General features: G+C 36.6%; 4 protein-coding genes and 1 long non-coding RNA gene across 9 annotated transcripts in view; 4 read left to right on the top strand and 1 right to left on the bottom strand.

The window, feature by feature from the left end:
* LOC145224510 (transmembrane protein 53-like) overlaps window positions 1-8,649 on the top strand; it is a 33,982-nt gene extending 25,333 nt beyond the window's left edge. For both annotated transcript variants that reach the window (XM_080091027.1, XM_080091028.1), the window contains exons 4-5: window positions 7,266-7,487; window positions 8,062-8,649. In XM_080091027.1, the coding sequence (XP_079947153.1) occupies window positions 7,266-7,487; window positions 8,062-8,319 (480 nt within the window). In that variant the 3' untranslated portion in view covers window positions 8,320-8,649. The remainder of the gene's footprint in view (window positions 1-7,265; window positions 7,488-8,061) is intronic.
* LOC145224516 (uncharacterized) lies at window positions 680-6,941 on the top strand. Of its 4 annotated transcripts, XR_013859673.1 has the most exons (5): window positions 680-1,169; window positions 1,411-5,961; window positions 6,047-6,198; window positions 6,290-6,302; window positions 6,368-6,941. It is a non-coding gene; the product is annotated as an uncharacterized LOC145224516 (long non-coding RNA). The 4 variants fall into 4 exon arrangements; XR_013859674.1 differs by lacking the exon at window positions 6,290-6,302; XR_013859672.1 differs by having other exon boundaries at window positions 6,290-6,941.
* Window positions 8,650-9,123: 474 nt separating the features above from the next.
* On the bottom strand, window positions 9,124-11,203 carry LOC145224513 (growth factor receptor-bound protein 2-like). Its single transcript, XM_080091030.1, has 5 exons — window positions 10,952-11,203; window positions 10,526-10,620; window positions 10,344-10,469; window positions 9,804-9,963; window positions 9,124-9,406 (listed from the first exon to the last, which is right to left on the bottom strand). The coding sequence occupies exons 1-5, from the start codon at window positions 11,027-11,029 to the stop codon at window positions 9,200-9,202; spliced, it is 666 nt and encodes a 221-aa protein (XP_079947156.1). The 5' UTR covers window positions 11,030-11,203; the 3' UTR covers window positions 9,124-9,199.
* A 161-nt stretch (window positions 11,204-11,364) lies between these two features.
* LOC145224509 (transmembrane protein 53-like) lies at window positions 11,365-13,995 on the top strand. The gene is made up of 5 exons (XM_080091026.1): window positions 11,365-11,684; window positions 12,025-12,177; window positions 12,235-12,380; window positions 12,637-12,855; window positions 13,178-13,995. Exons 1-5 carry the CDS (start codon window positions 11,585-11,587, stop codon window positions 13,445-13,447), a joined length of 888 nt encoding a protein of 295 aa, XP_079947152.1. The 5' UTR covers window positions 11,365-11,584; the 3' UTR covers window positions 13,448-13,995.
* Window positions 13,996-14,226: 231 nt separating this feature from the next.
* LOC145224515 (transmembrane protein 53-like) lies at window positions 14,227-16,117 on the top strand. Its single transcript, XM_080091031.1, has 4 exons — window positions 14,227-14,287; window positions 14,353-14,498; window positions 14,747-14,965; window positions 15,316-16,117. The coding sequence occupies exons 2-4, from the start codon at window positions 14,403-14,405 to the stop codon at window positions 15,583-15,585; spliced, it is 585 nt and encodes a 194-aa protein (XP_079947157.1). The 5' UTR covers window positions 14,227-14,287; window positions 14,353-14,402; the 3' UTR covers window positions 15,586-16,117.
* Window positions 16,118-16,467: the final 350 nt, after the last annotated feature.

Raw genomic sequence — 16,467 nt, 5'->3', positions numbered from 1 at the left:
GCCTGATAAACCGGATTTATAGTATAGTGGTAACAAGTTTATTGAAACCCGACCGACGCTAGTACTAAACTTGGACATGGTACATTTCATGCAGTTAGGTCATTTTTTAGATTCAAAATAGTCCAGGTTTGATTTTAACACTATGCTGATTCGTAGTAATACTTTAAAGATTCAAAATTGCTGAATAATTCCATATTTATTTGCCATATAGCACCGCAACCATAAAAAAACACTGAGCAATTATAGCTGCAGCAAAGTGCCTCAGGCTTCACAACTCATGTGCATTGAAGCGTATCGCCAAAAACGTAATGGAAACACAAAAATTGTAATTTGTAAATGTAAAATGCTTCAAATATACAATTTTGAATTTTTACATTGGAGTAAATCAGAATGGAAGACCAAAAAAACAACTTTGTCGCCTGTGAATTTGCATCGAAAAAACAGATTTATTTTTGTGAAAAGGTGGGATTTTTCGTTTTGCAACGCATTTTTAGTTGAAATTAGCACGTTAAATACAGTTTATGTGCTGTTGTTAAGAAATATTTTAAAGTTTTATATTTAACTATTACGTACCAACATTATTAATTAAAAGCGAAATATTTCTTCGTCGGTAGTTTTCGGAAAACCCACTTTTTGATACGCGTGATTGAACAGCATTAATGTCACTTGTCTAGGGTTCCACCCGATTCGTCAACAAGTGCTCGATTAGAAGCGCTTGTGTTATGAAAAAATCCCCGTTTCTTATCGGGCGGTGTTATAATTTTAGAACATGTGTTATAACACAGCCCGATTTTATCGGCAATGGTAGTGAAGCATTAAATTTATTTTTTATTGAAAAATATTATATTTTCTGTGGAAATAATCGCAGGTGAAATGAGTTTTACATGAAATTGGCAGTTAAATGTGAACTGTTATGACAAAAGCAAACGCATTTTAAGCAGTGAAATAGCAGCAGTACCAGATTCTCCTCGATTGTAAACTGTAAAATACAAAATGGGCCAAGGTTGTTGTATCTAATAGGCATCCATGTTTTGATAACAAATGGAGTAATGAAAAGTGACAGTTCAGGGTGGGGGAAGCATTTCTAGTGCTTCATGAAGCAAACTAAGGCCTAGCACACTATCAAATGAAGGACTTGGGACATTGGATTTGAAAAGCAATGATACATGGTAAGTGGTTATCAATTGTCATGATATGCTTGTCATTCTCAACTGTTTCTATTATTTTAGCAGATGGTAATTTGTTATTTGTTAGGCATGTTTAAAAATATGGTAGCTCATCTCTAGTGTGATCCTGGTTTTGTAAAACATTGGCTTTCATTTCTACTGGCCTAACTCAAGCATTTTTGTGTAAACTCCTACTTGTCAAATTAAATGTTGCCTACACTTTTTCTTTTATTTTTTGTTGCAGTTCAACATCTGGAAAACTGAATAGAAGCAGAAAATAGCAGCAGAATCATTCCAAAGGTAATTCAAGATTGCCTTGGACAACATGGAAGAAAGTAATTGATTGTGGAAGAATGGTGTGGGTGAAATGAGCTGACTGAAGTGTCAGCTAAATCATTGATGCATACAAAATGCTTCTTGCCTCGCTTGCATGGGAACATTTTATTTTAAGATATTCACCACACACTTCAGTTTTACATGAATCGAAATATGTGTGTTTTTTGCCGCTGTACTACCCGAAGGCAGGTTTATTTAACAATTCTTGTGCCCAATTTAAAGCAAACTTGTTATGTTAGATGTGTTCAATGATTTGCTGGTGTTATTTTAATCTCGTACCCAAATTAAGGCAAACTTGTTGTGTTGGTTAGATGTGTTTAAACATTTGTTGGTATTAACGCTGTCTTACCTACATGACATAATCATGGCGTCGTTAAAAAAGCATCTCTTGGGTAAATATTTATACATTTTCACTTTGATGTAGACTCTTTCAGTAAAAGTGATTCATCAGACAGGAATGAAAAACCTTCATTTTCAACCAGTAATCTCTATGATAGCTTGTTTGATACAACCTCATCTTTCACATGGTAGCTGGTTTAATTTTATTTCAGTAACTCGCAACACATTGCATTTTCAGCTGAATGTTGTTTCACCTTTTTTGTTTCTCAGTCTGTTCACTTGATGACCCCTTTTTAGTGTACTCATTGTAAATGCAGGTTTTTGCTTGATAAATCAATCTTCTAATTATTTATCCTCTTCACATTTATTTCTTCTTTCATATAACTGTGGCACCCAATATGAGTATGTTATTGTGTGGAAATTGGGTTCATTTTTTCATTAATAAAATGTTGCCCTTAACTGTGCATTTGTTATTTCATCATTTTAAGTACTAGTATTAACTGGTTTAAAATCACAAAGGCCTTGATGTAAACAAAAACGGTTTTCACAGGTCAGCTCTAAACTACATCTAGTAAACGCATAAAAAATATCTTTAGAATCTAACCACCACATGATAAATGAGAGGCGTACATCATAAGCGAACGAAGGGCATGACCGCTTTAAAATGATTTTTCGCGCTGACGACCTTTGTAGCATATACAGGCTCCAGATCACAAACGGATTAAGATAAATGAAAACGGTTTTCACAGGTCAACTCTAAAATACATCTAGTAAACACATACCAAATATCTTCAGAATCTAACCACCACATGATAAATGAGAGGCGTACATCATAAGCGAACGAAGGGCATGACCGCTTTAAAATAATCTTATGCGCTGACGACCTTTGTAGCATATACAGGCTCCAGATCACAAACGGATTAAGATAAATGAAAACGGTTTTCACAGGTCAACTCTAAAATACATCTAGTAAACGCATAAAAAATATCTTTAGAATCTAACCACCACATGATAAATGACAAACGTACATCATAAGCGAACGAAGGGCATGACCGCTTTAAAATGATTTTTTGCGCTGACGACCCTTGTAGCATATACAGGCTCCAGATCACAAACGGTTTAAGGTAAACAAAAACGGTTTTCACTGGTCAACTCTAAAATACATTGAGTAAACACATACCAAATATCTTTATCTTCTAAGAAGAACATCAAAAACAAGAGGCGTACATCATAAGCGAGCGCAGGGCACGACCGCTAGTGCTGTCGATTTCATGTAGGCCTATAGCATGTAAATTTCTTGTAGCGTGTAGAATACAATCTCAAAGTATAGTGATGATGAGCGCCTATTGATTTTAGGGTAATGATAATGATTGATTGATATTTTGCATGCGTTCACTCGACGTAGGTCTAGTTTAAAGTTAACCTGTGAAAAACGTTTTCAATACTTTATGTCGTTTGTGTTCTGGAGCCTGTACATGCTACTGGGTCGACAGCGCATAAAATTATTTTGAAGCGGTCATCCCCTTCGTTCGCTTGTACGCCTCTCATTTATGATGTAGTGATTAGATTCTTATGATATTTTTTATGCGTTTACTAGATGTATTTTAGAGTTGACCTGTGAAAACCGTTTTCATTTATCTTAATCCGTTTGTGATCTGGAGCCTGTATATGCTACAAAGGTCGTCAGCGCGAAAAATCATTTTAAAGCGGTCATGCCCTTCGTTCGCTTATGATGTACGCCTCTCATTTATCATGTGGTGGTTAGATTCTAAAGATATTTTTTATGCGTTTACTAGATGTAGTTTAGAGCTGACCTTTGAAAACCGTTTTCATTTATCTTAATCCGTTTGTGATCTGGAGCCTGTATATGCTACAAAGGTCGTCAGCGCGAAAAATCATTTTAAAGCGGTCATGCCCTTCGTTCGCTTATGATGTACGCCTCTCATTTATCATGTGGTGGTTAGATTCTAAAGATATTTTTTACGCGTTTACTAGATGTAGTTTAGAGCTGACCTGTGAAAACCGTTTTTGTTTACATCAAGGCCTTTGTGATTTTAAACCAGTTAATACTAGTACTTAAAATGATGAAATAACAAATGCACAGTTAAGGGCAACATTTTATTAATGAAAAAATGAACCCAATTTCCACACAATAACATACTCATATTGGGTGCCACAGTTATATGAAAGAAGAAATAAATGTGAAGAGGATAAATAATTAGAAGATTGATTTATCAAGCAAAAACCTGCATTTACAATGAGTACACTAAAAAGGGGTCATCAAGTGAACAGACTGAGAAACAAAAAAGGTGAAACAACATTCAGCTGAAAATGCAATGTGTTGCGAGTTACTGAAATAAAATTAAACCAGCTACCATGTGAAAGATGAGGTTGTATCAAACAAGCTATCATAGAGATTACTGGTTGAAAATAAAGGTTTTTCATTCCTGTCTGATGAATCACTTTTACTGAAAGAGTCTACATCAAAGTGAAAATGTATAAATATTTACCCAAGAGATGCTTTTTTAACGACGCCATGATTATGTCATGTAGGTAAGACAGCGTTAATACCAACAAATGTTTAAACACATCTAACCAACACAACAAGTTTGCCTTAATTTGGGTACGAGATTAAAATAACACCAACAAATCATTGAACACATCTAACATAACAAGTTTGCTTTAAATTGGGCACAAGAATTGTTAAATAAACCTGCCTTCGGGTAGTACAGCGGCAAAAAAAACACATATTTCGATTCATGTAAAACTGAAGTGTGTGGTGAATATCTTAAAATAAAATGTTCCCCTGCAAGTGAGGCAAGAAGCATTTTGTATCCATCAATGATTTAGCTGACACTTCAGTGAGCTCATTTCACCCACACCATTCTTCCACAATCAATTACTTTCTTCCATGTTGTCCAAGGCAATCTTGAATTACCTTTGGAATGATTCTGCTGCTATTTTCTGCTTCTATTCAGTTTTCCAGATGTTGAACTGCAACAAAAAATAAAAGAAAAAGTGTAGGCAACATTTAATTTGACAAGTAGGAGTTTACACAAAAATGCTTGAGTTAGGCCAGTAGAAATGAAAGCCAATGTTTTACAAAACCAGGATCACACTAGAGATGAGCTACCATATTTTTAAACATGCCTAAAAAAATAACAAATTACCATCTGCTAAAATAATAGAAACAGTTGAGAATGACAAGCATATCATGACAATTGACAACCACTTACCATGTATCATTGCTTTTCAAATCCAATGTCCCAATTCCTTCATTTGATAGTGTGCTAGGCCTTAGTTTGCTTCATGAAGCACTAGAAATGCTTCCCCCACCCTGAACTGTCACTTTTCACTACTCCATTTGTTATCAAAACATGGATGCCTATTAGATACAACAACCTTGGCCCATTTTGTATTTTACAGTTTACAATCGAGGAGAATCTGGTACTGCTGCTATTTCACTGCTTAAAATGCGTTTGCTTTTGTCATAACAGTTCACATTTAACTGCCAATTTCATGTAAAACTCATTTCACCTGCGATTATTTCCACAGAAAATATAATATTTTTCAATAAAAAATAAATTTAATGCTTCACTACCATTGCCGATAAAATCGGGCTGTGTTATAACACATGTTCTAAAATTATAACACCGCCCGATAAGAAACGGGGATTTTTTCATAACACAAGCGCTTCTAATCGAGCACTTGTTGACGAATCGGGTGCTTGACCCGTTTCTGTTTATTTAAGAATTGAAGGAAAAGGGGACGAGAGAAATAAAGGGACTATGTGATGCTAATGTTGGCATTGAAAGAAAAATATATGAAGTAATAAGGCCAAAAACACAAAATGCAATAAACAACAAAGGGAGTACCAGAAAAGGAACATCGCAATGCAACAAAAGAAACCAGTACTGTCAAACAGCGTGAAAGAAATTGCACGAATCGTTGTGGAGTCTGACGATGTGAGTAATTTAAGCTCGAGGGCAAATGCGTTTAATTGCTGAATTTGGAATTTGGGGTGTGATCAATTAGTGGAAAAACAATGCGAGGCATGTTTATGTTTAGCACGTGGGCGAAGCTGCATGTCATTACCAATTCAGTTTACCAAACGTTCAAGGTGGGACATATCTGGCTTCAATAAAGCGTTTGACTTTTTTTTTGAAAGTGAACAAGCTGACATGATGTTTTATGGCGTTTGGCAGAGTGTCCCACATTTTGGAACTGGCGTATGATATGGTATTTTGCGCTCTTTTGGTGGAAACGCGATGCAGAAAGTAATGACCTCTGGACGCCAATCTGGTGTTATGCTGATGTATGCGTTGTATGGGTGTTAAAAATTCGTGAAACGTCTCAGGTAATTGCATGTTTTTGTAAAGAAATACAAATTTTACTACCTCTGTAAAATGAATGTCTTTTAATTTTATAATGTGTGTTTTTTTATACAGAGGTGTTGGTGAGGTGCGATATTGACTGTGAGTAATAATTTTTAAAATTCGGTTCTGAAGAGCTATTAGTGGTTGCAGGTTGGTTTGGTTGGCAAATCCCCAAGCAATTAATCCATGTAAAAGGTATGGATGCACTAATGAGTAGTAAACCGCTCGAAGGGTTGGGAGTTGCATAAAATGTCGAAGTTTTGCAAGAATGCCTGCGCTGCAACTTATCTTTTTCCGGATGAGCTGGATGTGAGGTTTGAACTTTAACTTATTGTCAAATAACACAGGTTCTAAAGATTCTAATCCCGCCCGATAAGAAACGCATTATTCTGCGTAACACAGCCGATTTTAATCGGGGACTTCCAGACGGATCGGGTGTGCCAGTATATGAGAATATTATTACGCACAAAGGCACACAGTTCTACCATTTGACAGCATGGGCGCCGGCACGCAGGGGCAAGAGGGGGCACAAGCGACTTTAACGATCTCTGCATGTATTTGGTGTTGTTTGCATAGCCTCGACCGTTATTATGTTTTTTAAACGGACGAAATGGTTCATAGTTGCATGGTTGTGGAGGGATTTTTCGTCGTTGACGCAAATCTACTGCATATATTTTATGCCATGTGTACATAATTACTTGATATAGTAATCTATCCCTGCAAGTGTGTATTTGTCAAAATTTGACCTCCCCTGGAAAAATTTCTTCCGGCGCCTATGTTTGGCAGTAGCACTATCTGACTCTAAACAAGATTATAGCTCTTGCTGATCCCGCAAAAGCGCTTCGCCGACCACTGTTTTAGAACAGCGGTCCGTTAGGGCGTGTATGCTATTTGTGTTTCACTTTTAATTTCAGACCAACCGGATCCACTCGGCCAAGTTCGTGAAAAAAAAATGTCAAACCAGTCCGCTGCAAAAAAGTTTGATGACCCCCTGGGCTTTTATGTATACAGACAGTCCCAGTAACCAATAAACCACACTTTTTTGCAGGAACACCAAAGGAATATTATCGGATCTGTTTTCGATAGCTGCCCTGGAGGTGTTGACATTCATCTTGCTGCACGTGCATTTTTAGAATCCCTACGTTCTATTGTACCTATTCCCAAATGGTTTTTGTCCCCAGTGACTACGCTGGTTGTCATTGTATTCAATTTAATATTGTGGTTTTATGCTCTGTCGGGAAATAAAGACAAAAACGAAAATTTGGAACAGGTTAGTCATCTATTGAACTAACCAGGGGTCGGCAACCTTTTTGCTCTGCGGACCGCTTTTGAAAGTAAAATTTTACCGCGGACCGGTCATAAAAAAACTGCAAATATTTAGCAATAAAAACGCTTAAAATAGTTTATCATCCCCGGAATACATGGGCAAAATGCTCATAGCATTTAACCTGAAAAATTATACGGCCCGGTAACGAACTTCTCGCGGACCGGCGGTTGCCGACCACTGGGTTAGTTCAATAGATGCATTGCATAATTTTTATAAATTTAATATTTTTATTCTATTCAAATTTAAATAGTATTGGTATTGACAATACCCTACAGCAACAATCCAGTTTGGTATGGGTCCCCTTTCATATTTTTCGTTGGGGTGCAAATGCTTGTCTGATATTGATTTATTTATACTTTTAATTTTGTGCCCTATTTTTCTGCCTAGTGACCTTGATTATGAGAAAGAGTGGGTTGATTCGTCACAATTGACACAAACGGCCATGCTTTCGAAAATACATGATTGCCGGATTTCATGCCTTGTTTATTAGTACATAGTAAAGTATGAGTATTTTCAGGTGTTCTCCGTTTCTGCAAGCCATGCCTGGCCACAACTTTACCTTTATTCCGATTGCGATGCTTTGATTCTCGCATCGAGCGTCAGTGCAGTAATGGAACAGGCGAAAGGCGTGGCAGTGGTTCGAAGCCACAATTTCCTTACTTCCGCTCACGTTCAACACTACAGAAAGTTTCCTGACCGTTACGAACAGGAATGTGTGGACTTCCTGGAATTTTGCACAAAAGATTGTGGCCGATCAATTCTTTCAAAGATTTAACCGAAAGTGGCAACATTGTTTGAATTACGATGTCGAGACATTCCTCTTTGCAACTTTAGCTTCGATCTCAAAACCAATTAAAATTTACATATTCATAAGACCCATGCGTTTCTGCCTGCGAGAAAGATTACAAATAAATGCAAAACTTACTAGAAGACGAAAGGTAGAATCCCCAGTAAAAAACATTTGTAGGTACTTTTTTTTCTGTTAAATAGTCTGACGAAAAGACATCTCTTGAACCAAGTTGCCATCGCAATACTGTATTTTCATTTTCAATACTGCAGCGGACTGTTTTCATCATTAAATGTTATATTTGCTTCTGTTCGATCACATACTGTGTCATATCTGCAGTAAAGTAAGTTCTTCTGATTAGTAAAGCAGTTTGTTTATCAACTTTACCACGACTAAATTCCGTCGTTTCAAGCTGTTTGATAGCTGTTCTAATTAGAAGACATAATTGCGGCCGCATTGAAAATTTAAAAGCAGCGTTTCCATTGAGTTGCAACAAAACACTATGTTTTTGTTCCAAGGCAACCTTTTTTATTGTCAAGCAAATACAAAAAAAATAGTTTGCCCGGCATAGACGCCTAAACCAATGTCAGCGACAAATGTTTGCTTTAGCTGCGAAAAAAATTATACTTATTGTCTGAGGTGGTTTTATTGCGGAAAATGCTTTAAAATCGACTCCGACCAGAAATGAAGCATTGACAAGCTCCAAGTAAGTAAGCGTCGTTATACTGTTATTGCTGAATGTGCAGCAGCGCTGAATATACATCCAGATAATGCAAAATAATACTAAACATCCCAACTGATAAAAACTTTTAATATATTCATTTTCCATTCGCATAATATATTCATTTTCCACAAATGTCCAAGTTGCTTAGGTAAGCTTTAGTCTTTGTTTTGTTTCGGCGGGAACTTTTACATAGTTGAAAGGAAAGACGCCTGTTCGTCCTTTTAAGCTGCCTTGCCACCAGTTTTGATCCGTCCAGTCTGTCACTGTGATGGTGTCACCTTTACTAAATTGAAGCTCACCCTCCTCTTGTGGTTGGAAATTATATAGTGCTTGGACTTCAAAGGTCTGTGACTGTATAATTTAGAAATTTTGTTAACAAGAACGCAAGTTAAAAATACCGCGCTAAATATTTCAAAACAATTTCTAACTTAGCCTTGTTTGCACATAATAAGCGGTCAAAAAGTCGGACACATATGGATATTAGGCTGGTAATACTCTTTTCCAGCCCCACAAAATCTATTTAGAGCAGTTTAGAAATCCAAATATATAGCCAAGGAGATTTATTTATGTTTCACAGTCGCATAAACTCGTTTGTGCGACCGCATGCTACTCTACGGTCGCAGGTTGTGCAACACTGCCCTAAAGACTTGCACTGCGTTTTAAAGCACAGAATATAAACAAACATGACAGCTATGAGTACTTAAAAAAAATAAAAAAATATCTTTGCATTTTTATGAAGTACAATTACCTTTGGAATGTCTTTGAGGTAAATGGTTTCTACCCTGGATACTGACGAAGTCCGGTGATAGTCTACTAGTTGGTTAAGCGAATTAAATTTCACAATCCAAAGAAAATACTTTCCAGCACCATCTCGCAGAACTTTGAAGTGTTGAGCTCCATTGGCAAATCTACACGAAAACAAGTAAAAGATAGTTATTTAAAAAATATTTTTGGTCCACATTTTTAGTGCGAATGTCGCCAAACTTCAAACCTTTTGTTTGTAAAATAACTTTAGGACTAAAACCATTCCTCGAACGCTTATTTTTCAGCCTATTTTAAAGGTCATTTGTTGTATTATGTTAATAAAGTGCCAACTGCAGCCTAATTTAAGCTCTATACTACTGGGCAGGAACTTGGTCCGGCGACCCTGGCCCACATACAGACATACACTAAAACTGATCGGAATTCGTTCGCAGAAGCGTCATGGGTTCGAAATCCGTGAAAAAAGAGATGTATAAAAAGTGCATGCAAAACATTCAATTTTAACACCTTCAAGTTTAAGACTTACTTCACAGAGAGTGAAAAATCTCCCGGAGTACTTTCGCTTTCCCTAATCAGAAAAGCTCCGTCTGGGTAGCCCGGTTTGTTTACAGTTTGTTCAGCTTTTTGACGCAAAATCTTTCCGAAAAACCATCTGTATGTAAGTATAATCTACAGGTTTCCTACAAATCAACTGTTTTAAACACATACTCAGGTTTTGTCCACTTTATGTACGTCTTTGGAACTAATCCATCCCTTCCATTAAACTCTGCTTTGAACCAATGTGGGTCACTTGAGTCCAATATCTATGTAAATATTTGTATCCTTAGCGTTCCTAATTAGCCTATTTGGGGCATGACTTTAATGGATACTTTTACCAGTAACAGCAGCTTATGGATTTGTTATTGCAAGTTTAGTTCATTTCAGTTTTGATGATTATTTACAAACTATTAAAAGACCTGTCCGTTTAACATACATTTCCTAGTCATTTACTGTAATTAGAAACCGGTATATGTTATCATGTGCCAGGTTTCTTTATTGCCTAATTTACTGCTTACTCTCATCGTAAAATACATTTATTCTTTGGACATCGACAACGACATACATCAAAAAAATTCACCACACCTGAAAACATACCTTCAAAATATCACCTTTTTTAAACGATAGCTCGTCAGGGTTGTTAGCTGTAAATTCGTATAATCCTCTAGCTTCCATAGTGCACTGAACCAACTGATTCGCAGATCAGGCAAAATGACCAATGTCACACATATGAACCGTGCATCGGCTGCTGATTTTTTGTACAATGCCGATGGAAACTCAGATTTAGCAGTACTTTGTCTCAGACGCAAACTGTGAATCACTTCCGTTCCCACAAAACAATTCATGGCTGATAAGTTGGATGTTGAGAACAACTTCCGGATAAGACCGAAATTAAATTATATCCTAAAGAGTTAACACGAAGATACTTTGAATGTTACACTAAAAGAAACTACTAACTATAATGGGCACAAGGATTCAATCCATCCACAGTTTGTGTTTGTAAACAACAGGGTATGTGGGCACAGGGTAACGTTTGGGGATAACGTCAACAGGGTAACGTTTGGGGACAGCAGATGACGGGATACACGCCTATAAATTGTATCCGCAATTAGTTTGGTTGATACAATCACATCACGTTACGTCTGGAGGAGTGTTCGGCAGGAAATTATGCCTATAGTGACATACTTTGTTGATTATAGATAGTTGCAGCAACAGCAGCCGCCGTTCAAAATGATTTTGCTCTATGGTCTGCTGAACGATGTTTCGATGTCAACTTATAAGGCAGAAATAACATCGAATTCCTTGGGCCACGAAATCGCTTTTCCTGAAGGTAAGAGTACTGGTACGAATTTGCTTTTGCCAATGTATAATTTGTACCACTTTTGTGTTGTACCCTTGCATTGACGATTTTAAATTGAATACTTAAAACGTCATAAAAAAGTTTAGTCAGTGAGGGGGTGTATTTGCATGATATATTATTTTCAGCAGCAAATATATTTTTGTATGGTTTGCACATGCACAAAAAACTTCTTTTTTACTGTTTTTGAACCTAACATATGTTTGCGTTTATAAAAGTGGCCCGGCTATTGTAAAGTGTATGTGCTAATTTGTGACACACGACTCGGACTGTGCTTGGAAGTGCCTAACAAGTTGACACATATTCTCTGCAGGCGAAATCAACGACGAAACTCCAGTGGTATTTTTGCTCGGATGGGGAGGATCATCATTAAAGCAGCTTTCAAAATACAGAGAAATTTATTTGCAAAAGCAATGTATCGTCATATCGCAGTGTCAACAAGCACCTGGCCAGCATTTGCTGGAACGTGAGGATATTGAAAATACAGCGTTTTTTTCAAAACTGTTAAAACAAAACTTTATAGTTCCAGATGCTCCCGTGAAGCAAACACGATCACATGAACTGATTCGTTATATGGCTGAAAACAAGCTCACTAACAATCCAATATTCTTTCATGTGATGAGCAACACAGGCTTCCATCAATACAGAAATTTGGGCCAAACGTTGATGGTAAGATACAAGGTTGCAGCATACTTTAAGGCTTGCGGAAGATTGCGTCCCAGCTTATGTCCGATACAAAACGCAATCTTCTTGTTTTACCCATGGAAATTACAATTCCTTTTGTTAAGACCGTAATTATTTGGTGTTGCAAAGTTACACATGGCGATATAACAATGATATTTTTTTCACCTAAACAAAAAACAAACAAACGCTTTTTCTGGAGCCACAGTAAAAGAAATTATAGCATAATGCTTTGTATTTACAGGAACAAAACAGAAAAATAGTTGGAGCAGTTCTTGATAGTTGTCCGGCTTGGTTTAACTTTGAAAGAATAATGGGTGCTTTTCTCGAGCTACTTCAAGCCAAGATTCCTCTTCCACGATCGTTGTTGTACTGTTTCGCGAAAGTGGTTCTGTATGTTTATAAGCTGTATGCTTGGATACTCGAACTCACTGGATATTCCGCAACGGAAAAATTTCAAGAGGTTGGTCACCCAACATTCTACAATTTAAAATGCATTTTTTAAATCTTAGCAGCGTATCAGCAATTTATGAGTGTAATTCATGGCCTTCAAATGATTAGTATCACGCGCATTAACACGCCAACATATTTTTTGCCATTTGCAAATCAAATAAATTCTTGACTTGAATGGGTGATATATAAGCTATTGCTGCCAGGCATAATATCAAGTTCTTGCCAGAAGAGCTCTAACTTAATTAAGTGTTGGTTGCAGTTTCAGGACTCAGACATTATAAGTTGTTTTCCTTTAAGTATAGTAATTTCCTTCTTGTGTGTTTTATCCACAGGCAATAACAGCTACCGCTAAATTTCCGTGGCCAAAACTTTACCTCTATTCCGATTCCGACACTGTAATACCCAGTGCGTCGGTCAAAGCCTCCATTGAACAAGCAAAACTCACATCAGCGGTTCGAAGTCATAATTTCCGCACATCTCTTCACGTTCAACACTTTAGAGACTTTCCGGAACGTTACATACAGAAGTGTACAACCTTTTTTGATTCTTGTTTGGAAAAACACTTTGACTCGGAGAAAACAATCCAGCAATGCAAACTGTAGAAGGACATTTTTTCCCAAATGATTTGACGAAAAATCTAAATGATGAGTGGTGATTTTACTTTTGCCAACATTTGCATTATCCCTACGTATTTAAGTAAAGTTTGTTAGATATATCAAATTATTTTTATGTTTTGCTTGGTGTTTCATTTGGAACAAGAATAGTAGCCGTTACAAAGTACAAAACCACACTATCGATCACACCATTGGCTATCAACAATATTATGCAGCTGATTTCAACCTTTTTAATATTTTTGTTTACATATTTTGAAACCGATTTAATTTTACGACATAAAAATTTACCTTGTCCCTATGCTTTAATTATGCAAAATATTAGGTACGAATGTCGCCAAACTATCAATTGGTTCCCGTTAAAAGACCCTTTATCAACCGCTGAAGCAATAACATGCATACAGTATACACGGGCCACGGCTGATTATTTTGTTCGTAAAACAACTTCAGGAATAAAACCTATTTCTCAAACGCTCATTTTCAACCTATTTTGAAGGTCATTTGTTATATTGTATTAATAAAGTGCCAACTACACCTCAGTTTAAGCTCTACTCAACTTGACGGGAACCTTGTCAAGTTTAAGACTTACTTCACAGAGAGTGAAAAATCACCCGGATTACTTCCGCTTTCCCTGGTCAAAAGGGCCCGTCTGCGTAACATGCGTTTGTTTGCAGTTTGTGCAGCCTTTTGACCAAACTCCTGTGGTATTTTTGATTGGTTGGGGAGGATCAATATTAAAGCAGCTAGCAAAATACCGGGAAGTTTATTTGCAAAAGCAATGTATCGTCATATCGCAGTGTCAACAAGCACCTGGCCAGCATTTGCTGGAACGTAAGATTTTTTTTTTTCGAAAAAAAGTTGTTCAAAACAACTAAAACAAAACTATTGATTTAAAGTTCCAGACGCACCTGTTAAACAAACACGATCATACGAACTAGTTCGTCATATGGATGAAAACAAGCTCACTAACAATCCAATATTCTTTCATGTGATGAGCAATACAGGCTTCTTTCAATACAGAAACTTAGGCCAAACGTTAATGGTAAGATATAAGCTTTATTTAGCACTATACTTTTAAGGCCTAGATGACCCATACAAAACACAAGCCTCTTGTTTTACCCATGGTAATTACAATTCCTTTTGTTATGACCTTAATTTTTTGGTGTTGTTGCAAAGTTATACATGGCAAAATAACAATGGTAGTTTTTTCACCCCCCCCCAAAAAAAAAAAAAACGCTTTTTCTGGAGCCACAGTAAAAGCAATAATAGCAAATTGCTTTGTATTTACAGAAACAAAACAAAAAAATTGTTGGAGCAGTTCTTGATAGTTGTCCAGGTGTGTATAACTTTAAAAGAATAATGGGTGCTTTTCTCGAGCTACTTCGAGCTAAGATTCCTCTTCCACGGCCGGTGTTGTACTGTTTCGCGAAAGTGGTTCTGTATGTTTATAAGCTGTATTGGTGGATACTTTCTCTCATAGGATATTCCGCATCGGAAAAAAATCAGGAGGTTGGTCAACCCATTATTCTTGCAATACATTTTTTTTTATCTTAGAAGCGTATCAGCAATTTATGAGTGTCATTTTCGCAATTTAAAATGACGTGATTAGTATCACTCGCATTAGTACGCCAAAATATCGTTTGCCATTTGCAAATCAAACACATATACGTGATAGCTGCAATTTCAGGGCTCAGACATTATATGCTTTTCCTTTAGATTTTTAGAGATTGTCATTTCCTTTTGTGTCATATGAAACGTAATACAGCAACAATAAAGTTCGAAACATCGTCGCAGGCAATTTAACTGTGATAACGCTGAGTTTTTCAATATGTTCTGTCAAACTACTTTTTTATCCACAGGCAATAACAGATGCCAATAAATTTCTGTGGCCAAAACTTTACCTCTATTCCGATTCCGACACTGTAATACCCGGTGCGTCGGTCAACGCCTCCATTGAACAAGCAAAACTCACATCAGCGGTTCGAAGCCATAATTTCCGCACATCTCTTCACGATCAACACTTTAGAGACTTTCCGGAACGTTACTTACAGGAGTGTACAACCTTTTTTGATTCTTGTTTAGAAAAACACTTTGACTCGGAGAAAACAATCCAGCAATGCAAACTGTAGAAGGACATTTTTTCCTAAATGATTTGCCGAAAATCTTAGAAATGTTTTAACTGTCTAGAAATGTTTTAAATATGTAACACACAGTTGCATTTAGGCCAAATTGGTTGAATGGTGATTTCACTTTTGCCAACATCTTTACTGATCCGTATTTTATTGAAGTTTGTTAGATATATTAAATTATTTTTTTGTTTTGCATGATGTTTCATTAAAGAACAAGATTATTAGCTGTCAAACAGTACAAAATCACGCTAGCAATCACAAACCATTGCGTATCAACAATGTTATGCAGGTGATTTCACCCGTTTTAATATTTTTGTTTACATATTTTGAAACCAATTTATTTTTAAGACGTAAAATTTATTTTTTCCCTATGCTTATGCCACACTGAAATCGAAATCTCTACTGAAATGCAAACGCCAAAAAAATTGACGTTTGTTTATGACAGCCAAAGATTACTGCCTTAATGACGAAACAAAGACCTGCGTTTATTGTGGACACGTCAATAATGTGAAATAAAACAGGTTTGATTGAATGCTATACCTTTATTTCTAGTTTTTGTTACATAAATTTTAACAAAATGTCTACACTCTAGTATAGCCTATAACACGTACATATAGGCCTATATACTTAAGTCTACCCAGAATACTGTTTGACCTGGAAAAATTTGCCAGAAAGAGGATTCTCGGGGACTCCGTCTGGTTTAAATCAACGTCCCAACAAAATGCAAATTCGCCACAATACCACGCGGCACCCTTGATTTCAAACAACAGGAAATTTGAGCATATATACGAGCATACATAAAATAAAGATTAGTTGTTACTTCGATTTCAAAACCTAAAATTTTCCTTACAGTAGTGTTGGTACAGCAGTAAACTTAAAATA

Source organism: Phallusia mammillata, chromosome 4, assembly GCF_965637545.1.
Source record: "Phallusia mammillata chromosome 4, kaPhaMamm4.hap1.1, whole genome shotgun sequence".
Taxonomy (NCBI): domain Eukaryota; kingdom Metazoa; phylum Chordata; class Ascidiacea; order Phlebobranchia; family Ascidiidae; genus Phallusia; species Phallusia mammillata.
Note: the sequence above shows the minus strand (reverse complement) of the source record. Positions and strands in the feature narration are given on the sequence as shown.